The sequence below is a fragment of the Notamacropus eugenii genome, chromosome 7 (assembly GCF_028372415.1).
Source record: "Notamacropus eugenii isolate mMacEug1 chromosome 7, mMacEug1.pri_v2, whole genome shotgun sequence".
Taxonomy (NCBI): Eukaryota; Metazoa; Chordata; class Mammalia; order Diprotodontia; family Macropodidae; genus Notamacropus; species Notamacropus eugenii.
The window spans coordinates 139,111,677-139,134,270 of record NC_092878.1 but is presented as its reverse complement, the minus strand read 5'-3'; the positions used below and the strand labels follow the sequence as shown (position 1 = coordinate 139,134,270).

Below are 22,594 nucleotides of genomic sequence, written 5' to 3'. Positions count from 1 at the left end.
GTGCCTACTATATGCCAAATACTTTAGTAGTACAAACTCAGTGGAAGAAACTATGGACTTGGAGTAAGGGTATTTTCATGCAAGAACCAGCTAGTGTATTCCATGACTACATGGCCTTGTGCAAGTCTTACTATTACTTACTATTATTTTGAGTCTTCAGCAGATTCATTCATCAATAGGCATACTCCCCTCACCTAGGCAGATTGCAGCACTTCTCATCTGGGATAATTCTTATCCATGTCTTTTCATAAAGCCTCTATAAAGCATCTGTCCAATATACTGGACATCTTCCTTCAGATATTTTCATTTTCATCAGTACCAGTCATGTCCAAACTCTTATCACTTCCTCTTCCCTCATGACCAGCCAACTTCCTTTTCTGAACATTTGTTTCCTAGTTGATATCTTTTACACTATTCCTGCTTATAAATCATTACTGATAATGTTCTATGATCAATTCATGACTACCATGTGTCATTCTGTTTCCTTTCACATCAGTTATCATTTTGCTTCTTGTAAGATAGTGATGTTTTGTAATTAACAGCTAGAGCACAGGCAAGAAAATATTGGTATTAAAATGCAGGGTTGGTGTTTCAAGGTTGTTTGGAATTATTGAAAATTTTGTATAGTGCCCTAAAAGCAATCCTGCCCATTCTATTTCTTCTGTTCAATTGTGGATCCAGATCATTGTTCTTCTGTAACAACTCATGAAACTCATTGTGGAATTCTAGGAGTTGATGCAGTTGGTGCAATACTTTACACAAAGAAGGGTATTGGAAATCATTTGCACTGAGATGGTAATTGAAATGAGGGGAGCTGATAAGAATATCAAGAGAGATTTTATTGAGGGAGAAAAATAGAAGACCAAAGAGCCCCATTATTAGTCAGTGTGACCTAGATGAGGATCTACTAAAGGAAATTGAGAAGCAAGCAGATGTGAAAAAAAGGAAGGAAGGAAGGAAGGAAGGAAGGAAGGAAGGAAGGAAGGAAGGAAGGAAGGAAGGAAGGAAGGAAGAAAAAGAAAGAAGTATCACAAAAACATAAAGAGAATGTCCAGGAAGAGACAGTTATTAACAGTGTCAAAATCTAGAGAGAAGTCAAAAAAAGATACACATTGAAGAAAAGGACATTATATTCAACCATTAGCAGGTTGTTGGTAACTTTGGAGAGGGAAATTTTAGCTCAATGATGAAAGCAGAAGCCACGCCAGTTGCTTTTCCAATAAGATATTTCATATTGGCTTCTATTTTTTATTCCTTTGGTTTTGTTTTATAATTTCTTGATTTCTCATAAAGTCATTAGCTTCCATCTGCTGCATTCTAATCTGTAAAGAATTATTTTCTTCAGTGAGTTTTTGAACCTCCTTTTCCATTTGGACAATTCTGCTTTTTAGGGCATTCTCTTCATTGGCTTTTTGGATCTCTTTTGTCCTTTGAGTTAGTCCATTTGTAACAGTGTTATTTTCTTCAGCATTTTTGGGGGTCTCCTTTAGCAAGAAGCTGACTCGTTTTTCATAATTTTCTTGCATCCCTCTCATTTCTCTTCCTAATTTTTGTTCTTCTTCTCTTGTTTGATTTTCAAAATCCTTTTTTAGCTCTCCCATGGCCTGAAACCAATTCATATTTTTCTTGGAGGCTTTGGATGTAGGAGCTTTGACTTTGTTGTCTTCTGTTTGCATGTTTTGGTCTACCTTGTTGCCAAAGTAAGATTCTATAATCTGATTCTTTTTCCAGCATTTGTTCATTTCCCCAGCCATTTACTTGACTTTTGAGCTCTTTGTCAAGGTATATCTCTGCTTCCTGTGGGGATGAGAGGGTGTACTCTCAGCTTCTCGATTCCCCCACAATCTATGGACCTAGAGCTCCAGAAACAGTCTCTGTCTCTGCCCCTGCTGTTGCTGTGGCTGCCATGGGTTCCTCCACTCCCTCTCCCCTCTGCCACCCTAGGGCTGGGGCTGGACCACTCTACTCTTTCACCCTGGTCTCACAGGCTTTTTCCACTGACTTTCCAATTTGTCCTCAGCATTTTGGGGTGGTGAAGTCTGGAAACCACCACAGATGCCCGAGATTCAGTCCCCCTAAGGCCTACCCAGGTCCTGTCTGTGCTGGTGTGGCCCATGCTGGACTGTGCCCTGCCCCCAGTGTGACATGATAGACACTTCCTGGTGACCCTCCAGACTGTCTTGGGATTGAGATTTGCTTTACTCCATCATTCTGTGGGTTCTGCAATTCCAGAATTTGTTTAAAGCCATTTTTACAGATATTTAGCTGGGCTTGGGGGCAGCACTCTGGAAAGTCCATGCTGTTACTCTGCCAACTTGGCTCTACTCCCCAAGCTCTATTAATCTTGTTCAACTGCTTCAAAACTTGGTATATCTCTGTCCTCATCAATGCCACTATGCCTTCTGTTAGTGAATATTGCCACCTAGCCATGCCTCCTGAGCTTGTGTAACTCTTTGTATCAGGAAGCACCCCAACATACACAGGACAGCCTACTGTCATAGGTTCTTAGATCTGCTTTTCAAAAAGGAAAGGCAACTTTTGAGGGGTTAGCAATCACTTTAATCAATTCAGTTAGTTCAGGAGAAAAAGTCAGAACTCTGAACTTTGGAGAAAATACAGAGAAATCAAAAGTCAACAAACATGCTTCCAAATGTCTGACCATTAACATAACATACATCTTTACCACAGAGGGAAGCACCAACATCTGAGTTTTCAAAGCCAGAGGACTTTTTAGCAGCTTCCCTGAGTCTCATCTGGCATACAAACTAAGTCCCAAAGTAAAACTGCAACTCAGAGTTTTTATACACTTTGTAGAGACAGAGGGCATCCCATCCCTTGAGAACCAGTGCCTCATTAATCAAAAGGGTTAATGAGCTTTCCTATAAATCTTCCCAGGCCCATCAATGGGTGGGAAAGATCCTCTTCAATCACATCATTCAATTAGAGGCACTTTTAGTAAAACAAAAACAGCAAAAGATCCTACTTTGCTTTTTGTTACATTGTTGTCCATGGCTGCCTATAAATCCTACATGTGGCTTCCATACAATATAAAGGGGAGCTTCCTCTGCATCTATTGACATTGAGTGGATACCAGTGGGGCAAACAGGCTGTCTATGGTTGACTCCATTCTCTCTCTACATAACTAGCCTTCCTTCTTTTCTACTTATACATTGTTTGATAATATCTTTCCTATCACTTCTCCTCTACATATATTTTCACAGGTGATATACCAAAGCATATTACCACCTAATATGTATATTGACATTGGAATAAGCTTATTTTTTGTTATAGAAACTGTGGCATTGTAGCTTCATGGCAATATAACATCACTGGAAGAATATTGACATAAAAAGATATGCCTTTGTTTCAAGGAAAAGAATGTTGAGGTAAAAAAAAAATAACTGGTCATTTTCCAAGTGCAATCCAGTCTGCTTTCTTCCTGCTATCCAATTATTGGGTCTAGTTCATTGTCTACCTGAAGTGCTTTTTCAAGATACATGTACTAATGGAGCAACCTTATGAGCTGCACAATCTGCAGCCCACAGGCCTCTTATGGCCTGTGGGCCACTTGCAGAAAGCTAAAGGATTTGGGGTCACCCACAAAAAACGTAGAGGAAATCTTTGGCATGGGCTCTAAAGTGGCCCACAGGTCACAGATTGTGCAGGTCTGATCTACATTGCCTGAACAATGGACACTCTTAGTCCACTTCATTTATCCCATATAGATTAATTTGAATGAAATCTTTTGGCTGATAATGGAACTTATTTGGGAGGCTTTGCAATGTGCAGAACTTGTTGAAATCAGCATGGTGTTATCCAAAAACAAGATGAAATAAAGTTCAGATAATTTAAAATGTACATCTGTTGAATTACCAAAAAGCTAGTTATAATAAAGATGGCAATACACTTTCTTTTACCTTTGTCACCATGGCCAATACATTTTTTTACTTGAAAAAAGGTTTGCTTGTTTTTTTTGTTTTAGTCAAACTAGAAAAGCATCAATTGCATCTTATTAACTGAAGTGGATGAATAGTCTAATAGTGATTTTTTTCAGCTACAGTAATTAGCATTTATTTTATGTTATTCTGTTTAATTTTTTTGTCTGCATTACTTTATAATAAAATTATTCCTAAGAAATCAAAAGTTTATAACTCATATATGAAAAACTAAGCCTTTCCTTTTCTATAATTGAGCCTTATTGTTATATATTTCTCTTATTTTCTGTAAAGTATTTAAAGCATTTTCTTCACTTTTCCCTTCCCTTCCCCCCCTTCATTATTGCTCCTCCTATGAATTTAATGTCAATTCTCTTGTATGGTCAGTCCAGATTATTTTATATGTGTCTCAAATCTTTGTTCATATTATGGCCTTGTCAGGACATACTAATCTAACTCTACCTTATTATTATTTTGTGATGTGCATGCTATGTATCCTTCAAGACTTAAACTTGTGTTTTACTTTCCTTACATATTTCCCATAAATTCAGTCCACTTTGTTTTCTTACTTTTCTGATATGTTAAGGTTGTCTTTATGTTCCAAAATGACTCAAGCAATTGATTCCCCATGGGAGTATAGCCTTCTGGAAAGCAGGGTCTATCATATTGGTCTTTGATATCTCTCATATTGTTTTATTTGGTGTTGAACAAATGGAATCCTTGGAATGTAGAGCTTAGAACCCCTCTCTTTTCCAGACAGGGAAAATGAAGCCTAGACACTTGGGTTCCCCATCTTTTCTATATCAGATCAAATTATCTCTTTATCCTTGAGATCTTTCTCTTTTTGCGTTAATGATTCCTTCTTCTTTGCATTTGTTCAACTCACAAATTTCAACATCATTTTAAAATAATCAATCAACCAAAGAGCATTTATAAAGCACTTACTGTTTATCTAACACTGGTCTAAATACTGGAGATACAAAGAAAAAAAATGAATAGCCCTTGTGTACAGGGGTCTTATATTTTATCAAAGGAGAAAATGTGTATTCAAAATAAATATATACAAGATAAAATGTGTAACATATAAAATAAAATACAGAATAGTTTACATTTATATAAATATATTTATACATAATAAAATATATTTATATTCATAAAAATAATAAAATATATTTATAAAAATATGTAAAATATAAAAGAAACATAAAATAAAAGGGGTTAAATATATTAAAAATAAATTCAAGGAATTTTGGAGAGGGGGGAACAGCAGCTAGAGGAACCAGATACAGGAAGTTACCCTTGAGCTGAACTTTGAAAGAAAGATTAGGAGCTCTTAAGAAGCAGAGATGAGAAAAGGAAGGCATTTCAGGCACAAGGAATTCCTATAGAGATGGGAGATAGAATAAGGAACAGAAGAAGGTCAATTTTGCTGGACAAAATAGTATTTTCTAGTAGTAATGTATAATAATATTAGAAAGTTAGGGTGGAGCCAGGTTGGGTAGGCTTCATATCCAAACAGAATCACAGAGAAGCTCAATGACTTATCCAAATTTCCATGAGTACTAAATGGTCAAGACATGATTTGAACCAGAGTTCTCTGACTACAAAATCACTGTTGTTTCTATCATTATAAACAACATAAAAATGAATGTTGTATTAGCATAAAATATATCAATGAAAAAGAAAGAACATATTATGTACTAGGGCAGCTGGTAAGTTGCACCAATTGTAGTGCTTGAATGGACAGCTGCTACCATTTCTTGCTGCTTTCCCCTATTCCTATGAGAAATGGCTACCATAGAATCTTGTCAATTACTTAATCAGCTAAGAGGAGCATATTGTTCAGCCACCCAATGGCAACCTAGCTACCAGTACGGAACCTATCCCTCTCTTAGGTCAGGGTTCTTGACTTCGTGGTCAGCTGGTTATGACTATACGTTCAATAGCTTTTTAGAAAGTATGGCATAGAATCAGAGGAGTGCTGGTTTAACAACCAGTTCTCTGAAAATGCATTACACAGTTTTAAGTTTAATATGTATTATTCATGCTTCCCATCACTTTCTTAATTCAAGACAATCAATGGGACAAAAACCAGCCAGTACTTATTTGCATAGTATTTATCATTTTTTAAAAAAATGTAACCACCATTGTAGACAGATCAGTGGTCTCCAGCACAGCCTTTGTTTGAAAATATTTAAATTTAGCTATAAAAATGCAAAATTTCCTCTCATCATATGGCTCAAGCCTCTCAATTCCCATCGTCTAGCTTCATCCCCTCAAGGACAATCCCTCAAACTCCTAAGATTCAGTGATTTACTATTGATTGTTGTGGTTTACTATCATCAGAAAGCTTAAGAAACACAAACAAGTGAAGCAAACTTTAACCAGTAGGTCACAATGACGCAAAATCTTGGAGTTGTTTCTTCTGCTTCCTCCCTTCTCCATCCCCCACTCCCTTTCCCAGCCTTTTTAAGGGAAAAGGAAATTAAAGGAATGGTAAATTCTTCAGGAAGTGTCCTAAGGAAGCAATAGGGAAAGAAACTATGGACTGGAATTCTGTTTGATTCATCAATGACAGCTGCAAGTATCACCCAAAGCTTGACTTGGTCACTCTCCATGCAGCCTGGCCACCACTAGTCTATTCCCATTTGGTCCATACCAGATGGCCACCCAAGGATTGTCCAGCCTCCGTAAATGGCTCCGTAAATGGCTCCGTAAAGAAATCTCATTTCATGCTTAATATTTTCCTCTTAGTCACAAAGGCATCATGCTTCTCCTCCCTGTTACAGAAACTGTGCAAACTCCAAATGCCTCCTTTCTCTCCTTCCTTTTTTTTTTCACAACCCTAAAAAAAATAAAAATAAAAGTCTGGCTCGAAGTTTCTCCAAGGGCAAAAGAAATGGAAACCCAAGAACTATGAGAAATATATGCCTGTACACATTTCCTAGCTTATTTGAATCTCTCTGTAATCCCCTTTTTTTAGCCTCATCCTCCCAGGTGGTCTTGGAACTGAATTACACCAAGGTTTGCTAAGATGCCAAAAATATTATTTATAGGGGGGATAATTATGTAGTTGGTACCACAAAAAGTTGGAAAAATATGATTCTGTTTCACAGATTTTTCAAAGAGAATATTTTAAGAGGAATAGAAAAACCAAAAAAGTTTATATAAAATTTAAATATTCATATTTTGTACTTCTTTCCCTCCCCCCAGATCCAATTACACATTTGATTCTTCCATAACTAATTATCTTACCAAAAGCCAGAACAATTAGGGAGGGGTGATCAGGGCCTTCTGGCATTTTGAATTGTACGTCCCATAGGAGCCTCATATTCAATAGGGGGTCATTTCCACTCATCCTGATCTATGTCTTGCCACTGGACCCAGATGGCTCCAGAGGAGAGAGTAAGGATGGTGACTTGGCACAGCCCTCTCTCACTTAAATTCAATTCACTTGAAAGTAATGGCATCACCTTCCTGGTGTCGTGGTGCTCTTTGAGAACAAAGGACAATTAACAATAACAACAATATATTTAATATATCCAAAATAATTATACATATATACACATACGTATATACACATATATGCATACTTAAATGTGTACATATGTGTGTATAGTGTGTATATACATATATACATGCGTACATATATACATATATTCATATGTGTATGTGTGTGTGTGTGTATATACATATATATATATAAAATCTCTAATTTCTCAATTTCTGCCCACCTGGGTTTACAAGCTCTGGTTCGTTCTTTACTCCTTATTCTCCTTGCCACAGATATAGGTTTCCATCTTTTTCATTCTTACCTCTACATTGTCTCACATCTATCCACTGCTTTCTATTCACATGGTCACAACTCTTGAAAAGATTGCTCTTTTGAGAGTCATGACAGTGTAGGGAATAGGGACCATCAAGGGTTGAAGCTCTGCCTCCAACCCATATTGTCTGCATGACCCTTGCAAAGATATTTCCTTTTTGGGGATCCCTGGCAGCCCTCCAAAACTATGTCACAGATCTGTACGAGCTCTTTATACCAAGGGGAAAAAGAAGGGCGGACTCAAACAAAACAAAAATAAGGCAAATGACAACCTTGATCACTGGGAAGCATAAAATATTGTGGCATTTTTGCTGGGAACATGGAGATGTTTATTATGTTACGAAAAATCATCAGTCTAGAGCTGTAAGGGACTTCAATCAAAAATTAAAAAGAAAAAGTCCCTTGTAGTAAACACTCAGAAAAACAAAAACAATACCCTCAAATTCCCACATTGTCCATATCCAAAAATATCTTTCAATTGTTATCATGTATCCAGCCCTTTTCTTTTGATGGCTAGCAGAGTCAATTGCCAGTGCTCTGAAATCATGGTTGGTCATTTCATTGGTAGGTATTCTTAAGTGTGTATCAAAGTTGTGAGTTATATTTTTACTTTTTTTTATAATCACAATGGAATGAATGAATGAAACATTTTTTGAACATTTACTATTTAAAAGCACTGTATGCCAAGAACCGAGATACAAATAGAAAAGCAAAGCAGACCAGGGTCTCTTAGAGGTCATATTCTAATGGGTCAGATAGAAACAGAAGGTTTCAGCTGCAAATCCTATGGAAAAGTCCCATAGTCCTTAGAATGTAGCAGCTAAGCAGATGGTAATGTTTCTTCTTTAATGTCATTTCTAATGATAAAATAATCTCAATTTCTGGTATTAAGCCATGTGACAGTATCACAAACGAACGGAATTAGCAGTTTCACCGTAATCAATTTATAAGGCAGATTGTGTTCATTGAATTTTATCATCATTGTCTTTGACTACATAATCAGAAGCATATAAAGACATATATTTGGGGAAAATATGGCTCATACATATATATTTCAATCACACTTAAGACTGAAAATACCTTTTCTAGTTCCATGTTCAGTTTGCTTTATATGTCCATACATATATGTATGTGTGCATGTAAATGTAATGCATAAGTAGAGAAATAGTAGATGTATGGACACTTGTAAAGACAGAATCCATCCATCTAAAGGGGAAAGAGGGGGACAGTAGCAGTAGTAACAGTAGCTAAGCATGTAGCCTATCTGCAGATCCGAAAAGAGGGGGCAAATAGATACAAAAATCCCTGCTATTTCACAACAGCCAATCAGTAAACAGGCATTTATTAAACAACCACTCTCTGCCAGATATTCTGGTAAGCCGTGGTGACACCAAAACAACGGTACCTGCCCTCCAGGAGCTAGTGATCTAATGGAGAAGACAATATTCAACTAACTGCGTAAAAACAATATACATACATATATATAACCATATACATATACATATATACATAGGCAGATATATTCATATAGACATATATATGCAGACACATATGCTAATGCCTGTACAAACATACATATGCACAGACATGCACATATGTATAATATATATGTGTGTATAGGCATACTCATATATACAAATATGCATATATATGTACACATATACAAATATACACATGTGCCCCCAAATTTACATATAAATTCATATATCTAAACATATAAAAATATATATGTATACCTATTTACATATATACACACACATATATATACATATATAAAACATGTGCACATATGTGTGTGAATCAAAAGAGGACAGGCACTAAAATTTGGGGGATAAGACATAGGGATTTTATTGGTGACATGAAGGAAGTCAGAGAAGCCAGGAGATAGACATGAGGAAGGAGGAGAATCCGCCCAGTATGGAACCATAACAAGATTTTGCTTTTTTTTTTTCATTGTGTGTCATAAAGAGAGTAAAAGTACCTATAGCAAATCTAAGTTACCAGAAAATGTAGTTTTCAGCAAAGAAGCAAGTATTTAAGCAAACACTTTGATTTTTCTTTTTTTAAAAATTTAATTCCATTGCTTTATAATCAGTTTCTCAGATTGTTACAGCAATCCTCGATAGACTTAGTTGAAGCTTTAATTTTTCTTTATCCCATTAGTCAGAAAGTTGCTTTAAAAATGGAAGCAACAAAATGACTGTCTGCTTTTCCTTCTAGACAGCTGCCAAGCTCTCTTGAATCTTTGGAACAGATATAATTAAAAATCCACTCCCCCAGGGGTGTCCGTGTTTATTTGGTCGGGCAATTGGTCCCAGTAGCGTATATTATTTTTACACAATGTATGGTCATTTCAGGTTATGATTGACCTGTTTTCTATCCCATGAGCTAAGTTACCTAAACTCTTTTATTACATTCATTTGTCTTATTAAAAAGCCTATAACTTGGGAGAAGAAGAAGCTATAAAAGCTTTATAGAAAATATTTTATATATACCACAGACATAAAGAAAAGAGTTAAACTTTCATTTTCAATGCATCACTATTCTTTCCATATTGGTAGGACAGTGTAATCTCAAGCTTTATATTTTATCAGAGCAAAAGAAAGGCCCATTCTAAGAGTTGAGTGATATGGTTCATAAATAAAATATACATTCCATCATCTTATGAATTTAGGTATCTTCTCTTTGAGCATATAAAAGTGAAATCTGCTGAGTTTGACTGTAGGATTTAGGGTAAGGACACACCCTGAGGTCAGAGATCCCCCACTCTTCACTCTACCAAATATCCTAACCTTCATAGAAAATCAAGGTATAATTCAGATAATATTTATATACATGTATCTGTAAGATTTTATTTGCTGTTTTTTTGGTTTGTGTGGTTGGTGGGTTGGTTGGACCTTTGACTTAATTAATTTAGGGAAAACCTGGTGGGGAAACACCAAAGAAGACCAGCACCTGTCCGAAAACTAGTCATCTTAGACAGCTGGAAGTCAGCTGGTGTGTGTGAAAAGAAGAATTCATATTTAGGTTGTCTTGACTCCATGGTCAGCTCTCTACAAGGCAATGTTCCCCCTCCTGCTTGAGTTTGAGAAAGAGAGAGGGAAGGAGTGAGAGTGAGGGAGAAAGGGAGGGAGGGAGGAAGGAAGGGGGAGAGAGAGTGAGAGAGAGAGAGAGAGAGAGAGAGAGAGAGAGAGAGAGAGAGAGAGAGAGAGAGAGAAACACCAAATCTCTGATTCATTCTCAATTTTATGCTCCCTTTTATAGACAGTTGCCAGATACTCTGATTGTTGGAGAGGATGCAGTTAAAAATCACCCCCAGAATTTGTAGGGTTGGTTTATTAAGCAAAGACTTTCACTAAAAGATTTTCTTCAAGAGATTGTGTGTATGTGTGTGTGTGCGCGCATTACTAAACACTCAACTTCTTTCCTGTTTTCTAATGTTTAAAAAGGGGTTTCTTATTAGGAGGAAGGGCAAAAGTGGGGGGGGGACTGTCTTCAAGGTCAAGAGGCTTATTTCAAGAATGATGTATATTTAATTATGTCATATCATGTCAGGTATTTCTCGAGATGATTACGTCACTTCTGATAATTTCATAATGAGAACTTTTATTTGTTTTCTTTTCTTTGTGACAGTTACCCTGCTGTCTGTGAATTCTTACAGCACAACAACTTGTTATCTATACTCCGAGCCCATGAAGCCCAAGATGCTGGGTAAGTTATTTCTGGGACTTTAAGTGATGCCCTTTGGCCCTCCTTCCCTTCTTTTAGGACTGGAGGATGGGTGGAGGGGAATGTGGATTTGGAGCACTGCAGACAGTGTTAGACATTTTTGGTGTGGTTAGTTTTGCTGAACAGTTTATTGCTGTTATAAAGGACAGCACTTTGGTAGAGTGGGCAAGGGTTGCTTTGAGAAACAGAGGTCTTTCTAAATGTTTTAGTGCACGTTAATGTTTTAATAGCTTAAAACCACACCAAGACTTTTGGAACACCCTTTTAAGACATATAGGTGATGAAAAAATAAAAACTGTCAATAACAATTGGAAGTATCCCTTGAGTACTATTTATAGTATAGTAATAATTATTATAATTTTACATACTATATTTATATAATTTATATCTCTGTGATATATAAATTATATAATTTTAAATAATTATTTATATCACTCTTTTCAAGTTTACAAAATGCTTCCCATACTTCCATTCTCATTTGACTCTCACAGCAACACTGTGAAGTAAGTTCAAGTCTTATTAGTCTCCCCAAATGGGAAAACCGAGGCCCAGTGAAAAATTAAATAGATTGTTCAGGGTCACCCAGCTGCTTCCTATCTGAGATGACCTTCCGACCCAGGCCTTGATGACTCAAAGTCAAGAGTTCTATCCACTAAGTCACACTGTCTCCCAAACCGGTCTATTGACTTATCTCTCAGATCTTCCTGCCCTGCCCCAATTTCGTATCTGCACATTCCATTCTTTCCTTGCCAGGAAGAGATACTGCTCTTGAACCCCATCTCTAGTCTTAGAAATCCTTCTCTTTTTTAAAGATACAGACTTTTCCTAAAAGATGCCACAACTACAAGTGATTCTTCGCCCTTTGGGTTTCTCTGTGTGAACTTAATAACAGGAAAACTTGGATTCTCTTTAGGTACTTATAGATACACATATATATGTACACACATATAAATATACACATTGATACACATATAATATACATATATAGAGAGAGAGATGGAGATAGAGAGACACAAGAATATACCTTTTTGTGTAAATGAACATACATATCTGTATATATACATACATTTATACACAGGTATACATATACACATACATATCTGTATATATACATACATTTATACACAGGTATACATATACACATACACATCTGTATATATACATACATTTATACACAGGTATACATATACACATACATATCTGTATATATACATACATTTATACACAGGTATACATATATACATACATATCTGTATATATACATACATTTATACACAGGTATACATATACACATACATATCTGTATATATACATACATTTATACACAGGTATACATATATACATACATATCTGTATATATACATACATTTATACACAGGTATACATATATACATATGCTCATAAGCATCTTGAGGGCAGGAAAAGGGTTGCTTTTCATCTTTGTGTATTTATTGTTTTACACATAGTAAGCATTTGATAAATATTATTTATTATATATTATGTCTATAATAAATTATGCAGTCATATATATTTAAATAGTATATAATTATATAAAATTATTTTTACATTTGTTTAATAATGAATTTGTTATATAATGAATATTACGTATATATTATAATATATTATATTTATGTCCCTAGCACTAAGTTCAGTACTTTGTACATAGTAAGCATTCAATAAATATTGTATTTATTTCTTTTTTCCATTAAATGCAAAGATACAAGGTAATATATCCCAACCAAATAATATATTTACACATCGAACTGCACAAATTAACCACATAAACTATGTGAAACGTTCAAGTAGCTTGCTTGACTCAGAAGTCTGAAAACCTTCAATGTAATAAAGGCAGCCCCTCTGCTGATGCCAGGAATCCGGACAACATCAGAAATCTATTGAAAACTGAAAGTTTGGGCACCTTCCCCCATCAGGTTTGACAGAAATAAAGTGGAAAGTGAAGGAGTTACCTTGTCATCAGAAGAGGGATGCCCTCCAGTGCATTTTTATTGGGGAGGTATTTAAATGGCCCCTCTCGCATGCTTGAATGAGTACCTCCCCAAGCTTCCCACTTTTGCCTTGGTGGAAGGGGAGTATAGCTAGCTACCAGCGATCTAAGACAGCCTGACATCTGTAAGCAATCAAAACAATCATTTAATAGATACTTATTATGTACCAGGCACTGTGGTAGGCTATTATAGGGACTTGGGAGGGACAGAGAGACAAAATTGAAATCGCCCCTGCTCTCCAGGAGTTTGATCAAATCACATTCCCAGTTCTAATCCTAATCAAGTCGCTTCATTCAATTAAATATTAGGTACTTTCTGTGTACTAGAAGAAGGAAAGAACATGTGTTTCTCTGCATATAGACTCAACCTTTTATTTACCTAAAGAATTAGTCTTGTTTTCTGAGATCTGATCCTGAATTCTTTCTTGGTGGACCACATCATTCTGAAGAAAATTCATTATCTAGATAGCATATATTCTGAACACATCATGTCACTGAAACAAAGTACCAGTGATTTGGTCATGGCAGAGGCTTGGTGGTGGATATGAGGAGGTCCCTCCCTACTGCACCCATCACTAACCTTTGACTAAGAAATTAAGCAAACAGCCTAAAAGCTTCTATTGAGAAGAAACATACACACTCAAGGATCTCTCTATCAGAGGTGCGTTTGGGATGCCGAGAATATCCAACAAAAGTCCAAGGCATGTGTATCTTTTCGAAGCCATGAGTAAGTCTGCCAGAAAGCCTGAGTGATCACAGTCTGATTAGTATGCCTGGGTCTGAAATCATCCTGCCTCTACTGGAGGAGTTTGTCAAATCAGATCTTTTCAAGTATTGTCGAGTGCCACTAAGGGTGAAATTGACCAACTGATTCAGTGGGGTCACTGAAATAGCTTCAAAAAACCTTTCGAACCAGTTATTTTACTGTCCTACAGACATAGCCTGTTTATAAAATCACAAGCCTAAAATTGAGGGCCTACCTCACACAATGTTGCTTATTCCTATAGACAAGGTAAAGGTCTTTTTTAGAGATTCCAAAAACACCGGAAAGATCTTCTTCCTGGAGATATCCTGAAATTATATTGTATCCTATCTAATAAGATTTTATGTTTTTGCTAGATAATTCAGCAAAATTAAGAACAGTTTGTCTGACAAAAGTAGCTGGCAGGAGATACCTAAAGGGAACTAACATTTTGTTTTCAGGGCAGTGCTTTGCAATGAATTTTTCTATTCCCTAAAACAAGAAAAATACTTTTATTTTCACCTCAGTGGAAGAATGCCAAGATCTACCACTTCTTTTGATTATTTGAAAAATAAGTGTTGGAGGATTATGCATTATTCTTGCCTTCAGGAAAATAAACTTGTAACTGGATCATTGATGTACTTTGAAAGATCCTTTTTCCAATTCCATTACTGACTGATTAAATATTGCCTTTCTAGGAGAATCATCTTTGACCTACAAAAGTCTAAACATGCGCATTCTTAAACTTGGCTAAATGTTCTTTTAAAGGCAAATTGCTATTCATGGAAAAAAATGTTTACAAAGTCATCTCAGTAGTGTATCTATAAATCTGGAGAATAGTTATCTTGGGCATTAATGATCTAGCTTGACAGTGTGATGTCAACAATATCTGTGGCTTTCTGAAAAGAGTATTATGTAAGAAGTCATGCTATACAAAATGTGTCTGATGCCCTTTAAAATATAGGAATCTTATGAGGATTCTTCCATAGATTCTGCCAATGGTTGTGGGAACCTGGGGAAAATTATGAACATGAATGCCATCCTTAAGTAAAATCCCTGAAACAGATTGTAGTTTGTCAGCAAATACACCTTAAAGAGAAATTGTCATGTTATGGAATATAAATAACCCTCATTTTACTAACAGAATTTGATTCCCTTTCTACTATCCATTATGAAACCTATAATTTGGTATTGTCTAATTTTTAAGAACAGCCTTGTTTCTAGCTTGTAATTTGTTTTATTTTATTTTCAGGTATCGCATGTATAGGAAAAGTCAAACAACAGGCTTCCCTTCTCTAATTACAATCTTTTCAGCACCAAACTATCTAGATGTGTACAATAACAAAGGTAAGTCACCTGGATCCCTCCTGAATCTTTGAGAAGTGTGTACACCATTTAACTTCAGTCTTTGCCTTGTGAAGGGTGTATCAGGCTAACATATTCTTGAATCACACTGCGTCATAGAGTCTTTAGTTTAACTTGTTTTGCTTTTCAGTCACTTAATAACTTGTTGCCCCAAGGACATTTCATGGGCTTCCGCATTTACAGATTGTATGTCAATTTAGATGTATTGCTAGAGGGAACTTCCTTACTATGAGTTCCCTATAACAATGAATTCATAGTTCTGTTTTTTTTTAATAATTGTTTTTCTTTAAATTATTTTCCCATTTGTATTTATTCAATGTGTACAATTATATTTAGTACATAATGTTTATAACATACATACATATATATGTATAATACAAAGTATATCTGTTACTATTATTTCAGTTATCATATGTGGATATATATATATATTATTTCACTTATCATATATGTCTATATATACTTATATATGTATGTAGTTATTTCAGTATATATAGCTGATATATATGTTTGTGTGTGTATGTGCGTGTGTGTTACTTGTTTCAGTTATGTAACAACAAGGACCCTGACATACACAGAAGTGCCTGCTGTACAGGTTCTTAGATCTGCTTTTCTAAAAGGAAAGCAACTTTTGAGGGGTCAACAATCATTTTGATCAAGTACATATATTGTTCATTTAGTTCAGTGGAAAAAGTCAGCACCTTGAACTTCAGAGAAAATACAGAGAAATAAAGAGCAACAGACAGGGTTTCCAACTGTCTGACCATACAGCACAGATCAACAGACAGATCCAACTGTCAGACCATACATACATAATTACCAGAGAAAGAAGCACCAACATTTGAGTTTTCAAAGCTTGGGAGAGGGGGTGCTCCTTAGGGGCTGCCCAGAGTCTCATCTGGCCAAACAAACACTTCCAGTTAATAAACCCCAAAGTAAAACCTCATCTCAGAGTATTCACACACTTTTCAGACCTGGAGGGCACAACCGTCTGACCCAGTGTCTCAACAGAAATTAACAAAAGGTATTGAGGTCTATTAATGTGCGGAGAAAGTCTTTAACTCTCCCTCCCCATACCATTAACCCAACATTAATGTTACAAGTTTCATATATATGCATGCATGTATCTATCTGTCTATCTATCTATCTATCTATCTATCTATCTATCTATCTATCTATCTATCTATCTATCTGTCTGTCTGTCTATCTACATGTTACAGTTATTTCAGTTTTCATCATTATTATAATTATTGTCTATAACACTGTACTAGATATCTCAAATAAATGTAAGATCCAATCTTCACATTTCTTAAGTAAACAGGACTTTAACCACTAAAGAGAAATATAAGATGATTAAATGCCAAATATATATATATATATATATATATATATATATATATATATATATATATATATGGATGCTAAGTATTTTAGAAATTCAAAAGAGAGAGAGATAACATTAGGCTAAAATCGCCAGAAAAGGTCTTGCAGATGATGTGGAACTTGAATAGGACTTTAAAGGATAAATATGATTTGAATAGATTTCCTTGAATTAAGAGATAAAGAGCCAGTTTCACTGAAGGTTAGAATCAAAATTGAGTATGCCACACTGAAGGGCTCTGACAAGCAAACTGAATGGATTTAAGTGGGGAAGTAGTGGGAGACAAATCTATATATAGGAACAGATCCAGATTATAGAAAGCTTTCAGTGTCAAAATGAGGAATCTGAAAATTTATCCAGAGAGAAATAGAGGCTTTATTGAAAGTTTTTGAATAAGGAAAGAGCAGGTTTTGTTTTTGTTTTTAGGATAGTGATAAATAGGATGGACTGAAGTTGAAATAGATTGGATGCAGGGAGACGGTGGTCTATGCATGAAAAGGGCCTAAATTAGAAGGGTAGCAATGAGAAGAAAGATTAAGAGGAAGTTCAGGGGAAGAATACATAAGACATTATCACTCATTGGATGCAGGGAATGCAAGAGGAGGAAGGAGTCAAAGATACTCCAAAACTGTGACCCTACATGAGTGGGAAAATGATGTGACTTGCAGAAATAGGAAAGATGCAGGATTAGGGGATGGAGAGGAAAGGATTGCTTTGGATGGGAAGAAATCAAGTTCAACTTTGTAGATCATAAGTAATTAGAAGTGGGACACCAATCTCTTTTTTTCCGTATTTTTTTAAATAGAGACCCCTAAGTCTACAATAGCTTTCTTGCATGCTGTCTGGAAGTAGAATAATGAATTGACATAATCTTTTTCAACTTTTTCCACACCAGTTTCACATTTTCTTGTATATTATTTCTTACGATTGTTTTAAATCTTGCTGGCCTTATAATAAAAGGTAGAAACCTAGGTGTTGTTTTTCCTGTTTAACAGAGAAAGAAAAAGGCACCGCAAAGCAACTTGGATGGCTGATTTATAACAAAGTTAGAGTCTTCCTCAATAAACCTAGTTGAAGTCTCAAAGTTCTTCATAACTTTTCAATTCTGCATTTTAACAGGGTTCTATATAAGAGAGAATATTTTTGTTACTTCTTAAAAATCACTATCAAAGTTTTTGTAACAGTACCATAAGTGTCATAATAAAGCATTTTACAAGGGCAAAATATCCTTTTGGTAGGTACTTTTACCCCCAAAGCACTATAGTTGTCTTAAAATAAGAGAAAATAGGTATAAATAAATCAACGAGCAAACGAACACACTGGATTTTCCTCTTTGTTCAGTAAGATCCAATGACTATATACCATGGCAAGTTTAAACATAGCCTAGGTAATTGTGAGAAAAGATGAGGTATCAGGTCTTGTTCTGCAATTTGAGGATCTGTGGTCCTGGCATTATGTTCTCCTGCCATGTGGAGGGAAATGACTTCTCTGAGGAAGGAAATAGAAGCATTGCACTTTTGAAACCTCTCTAAAAAATAAAAGGATTCTTTGGAGACAAAAAGACAAACTGTTCAGTGAGAAAGAAAAGATGCTTATTACAATTTGTGCAAAATTTTAATAGGCTTTTGTGTAAAATCTCTGAAGCACTTTAAAGCTGTTATGCTAACAGTGTGTACTGTATATGGGGGTGGGAGCCATTTATTCATTGCGAGAAGTAAGAGTTAGTATACTTGAATAAAATTAATGTTAACCAGAGTAAAGAAAGAAGCCGCAAAATTGCTTTGCCAGCAACTTCAAAGGAGAGCCAACAGGAAGATAGCAGCAGAAATGTCTGGGCTTCAGAGAACATGGTATGAATCTTAGCCACAAGATGAATTTAAGAAAATCTGAAATTGCAAACATGGTGATTGTAGTACGATTTGATTTTTTCTTACAATTCTTGCAGAGCACAGTGCTGCTAACAGTTTTGTTTTTTTTTTTTTTCCTGGAAAAGTAGGGAAAAAAATGTCGAGTAGGGTTATTTCCTTAGAACTTAACACCTAATGACAGTGTTCCAGGCAGCTTGCCTTTCCAAATAGGCTCATTCTTTGCATTCCTTTAGCTATTTCCTCAGGTCATATGGTTCATATCTTAAGTCCTGACTACTGAAAGACAGGTCTGCTTACCAACCTCCATTCTCTCTTCACTCTCCCACCCCATTGTGAACAGCAGCCAGTTTGATCTTCCCAACACAATATTTTTAATATGTCAATCCCCTAAATCATAGATCATAGGATCATAGAATGGTAGAGCTAGAAGGAGCTGCAAGAGATTATTTGGTTCTACCCTCTTGTCTTATAAACGAGGAAGCCCAGAAACAGAAAGACCTGAGTTGTCCAAGGTGCTAAACTTGTTCAGAAACTTTCAGTGGTTTCCTATTACCTTTACAAAGAGAGTATAAATTCTGGAGCCTGACATTCAAGACCTAGAACTTTCCAGTTCTCTCTCTCTCTCTCTCTCTCTCTCTCTCTCTCTCTCTCTCTCTCTCTCTCTCTCTCTCTCTCTCTCTCTCTCTCTCTCTCTCTCTTTCTCTCTTTCTTCCTCTTTACGTGAGCCTTTCATACTAAGCAAAACACTTTATTTATTCCCTTGCAAAAATACATATTGCTGATGCCACATATTTAACACGTCATTTTCTGGCTTGTAGTAATATGTTATTGTGGAGATCTACACAATAGATTTTAAATGTTTTAAAGGCAGACTGAGCATTATGCATTCTATAAAAGTGATAAATGTGTTTTTTGGTATTGATTTACCTAGAAATTAAAACCAGAGATATATCTATTAATGACTATAATTCTAAAGGCATTTCCCCACAGGTATTTATATCACGTTAAGCTGATGTTCTAGAGTTCATTTATCCTTTCTTTATATTACACTTATTTCTTAAATTTCTCTATTGTCAGTTGGCACATTTGGATTATTTTTTTCCTACTTAGTTACTGACCTTCATTATCTGCAGAGTACATAGAAAATTCTTAATATGCATGCAATACATTGCCTAGTGAATTGCAATTTTTTTTATTCTTCTTAATGTCCTTTACTTCAAGGAAATTTTTTGTGTCATGGCCCCCTTAAGCAGATTGGTAAAACCTGGGGACCTCTTCTCAGAAGAATGATTTTAAACGCAAAAAATAGAATTGCAAAGGAAACCAATTATATTGAAATGCAATTATCAAAATATTTTTAAAAAGCATAGACCTCAGGTTAAGAACTCCTTTCCTTTAAAACTCTACTGCCCATGAGATTTGGGTCATTCCAGTGCTAGATCTCACCTTAAAGCCTTAAACTTCTCCACTGAGAGTTGAATAGCTGTACTATTTCTTATGAAAATGATAAATGGGAAGATTGAAGCTCCAGTGATTTATCCAGTAACTATTCATTAGTATATACTCTATCTCACCACAACCTACCAATGCAGAAGAAAACAGAGTTGACTGAATTTTCATTTCCCTGTGATAACCAGTTCTCCATAGTGTCAGATAATTAGTGAGATGGGGAGTCTGTTTCTATAAAATCACAAGTTTTAGCAAAATAAATAAAACTATATGCATCTATATGTTTATATTCACACAGAGAGAGACAGAAAGACAGACAGACAGACAGAGAGAGAGAGAGAGAGAGAGAGAGAGAGAGAGAGAGAGAGAGAGAGAGAGAGAGAGAGAGAGAGAGAAATGATATGTTGGAACAAACTGATTTCTATATTAAGAATAAAACCTAAAAAATTCTAATACAGCAGAAAATGAAAACCTGACAGAGACAGCATGGTCCAGTGGAAAGCATGTTGAACTTGAAGTCAGAGAGAATACAGGTTTCATTCCCAGCTTATTATTTACTAAGTAAGCCCTGTGACCTTCCATGAGTCATTTACTCTCTTTGATCTCAGTTTCCTCATTTGAAAACTAAGGAGGTTGGGCCAGATGGCCTCTAAGGTTCCTTGCAGCTCTAGGATGTCTGATTATTTAACCTCATACCTATATTTTAGTCAGATAAGGGAAAGGAATAGTCAAGCCAAGTCATCAAGAACTTAAGTGATTGGTACATGCCAGGCAATGTGCTATGTGCTGGGAATATAAAGAAAGCAGGGACAGACAGACAGACTCATGGGAAAGAGAAAATTGCAAACTCAGTGTTTGCATGAATGAACTCTAAGAAACAGACCTCTACAAATATTAATACTCCCATTTTACAGATGAGAAAACAGAAGGTCAAAGAAGTCAAGTGATTTGCTCATCATCACACAGTAGGTGCTTGAGGTAGAATGACAATACAGGACTTCCTTACACCATGCCACATTGACTCTAACAAATTAGCTGATTTTTTATTTTCTCATTAAAAGAGTAAAATAAGCACTGTGCCCTAGCATTTTTTAAAGGAGAAAATATGAGAATGCCTAGTATAAGTGCTTTACTTCTCTCATGTTCTGTTTAAGCTTAGACATTCTTGGAATCCTTATCAATTGTTCCACATAATATTTATTCAATCCCTATCACATCCATTCTGCGGTGGTTCTTATATTTTTTTCTTCTTTTTCTTTCTTACTTTTTAGATATTCTGTTTTGTAAACCTTTAGAATTTTTCCACTGACAACATTCGTTGCCTTGTTATGATTTTACAATTACACACATGAATGGGATCACTCCTTGGTAAATAACTTTATAGACTGGATGAAATTAAGCCAAGGGCTAGAGCCAATCCATGGGCTAGACTTTCCTCCACTAAACTTTTCTGCCCTTCAATCATATCAAATTGATCTTTGTGGTTATTAGGTATTATTGCATGACTCAAAATACCTCCAAATACTTTTATTTTATCTTGAATCATCTTTTTGATGAAAGAATACTTAAATGTGCTTACTACTTACATATGTGATTGTCTGGCATATATAAAATGACCACAGATCAGGTTTCCATGACCAAAATGAGGGAGAGATATAGGCACCATCAACAGAAGAAGCACTCCACTACATTCCAGAAAGATGCCTTAAGTTTAAATTGTCATCTGCACTTGAATTTCTTAAGAGATGCTGAAAAGAAGGATATTGACCAATTACCTATCTGCATGAGGACTAGAGCCAAAGGAAATTTGTATTTTTCAATAGAAAGAAAATTAGGTTTTTCCAAGGAAAAAAATCTAGTCCATTTTTGAGACCCAGGTATATTACCAGGGCATTTGAGAATTCTTTTCTTGGAGATTTGAAAGAGACAAGAAGAAGCAAGGAACACAGCCATTGACAGTAATTCCTTTGAATACAATGCAGAAAGATGACAAGTAGAAATGGATATTTGCAACTCAGGAGGAATGGCTCAATTTGGTCATAACCTCAGAAGGTAACAAGGTTTTTGAGCAAAATATTTTTCTTCCCCAAATCTTTTTGCTCCTGTAATATTAATTTATTCTGAGCTGATATCACCTTGAGTGATATAGCTTGATGGAATTATTTTAAAGCATTTGTTACTCAGTAATATATTATTAATGTGAAATATTTCCCATCCTCCAGTCTCAGTTGTTTGCATGCAATATTTGATTTCATCTCTGCTACATAGTATTATGTAAGAAAGAATATTCACTG

General features: G+C 35.6%; 1 protein-coding gene across 1 annotated transcript in view; it reads left to right on the top strand.

Annotated features, from left to right (window-relative positions):
* The window catches only part of PPP3CA (protein phosphatase 3 catalytic subunit alpha), a 385,241-nt gene that overhangs the window by 313,419 nt on the left and 49,228 nt on the right, over positions 1-22,594 (top strand). The window contains exons 7-8 of the mRNA XM_072624559.1: positions 11,395-11,472; positions 15,490-15,584. Of these exons, the coding sequence (XP_072480660.1) occupies positions 11,395-11,472; positions 15,490-15,584 (173 nt within the window). The remainder of the gene's footprint in view (positions 1-11,394; positions 11,473-15,489; positions 15,585-22,594) is intronic.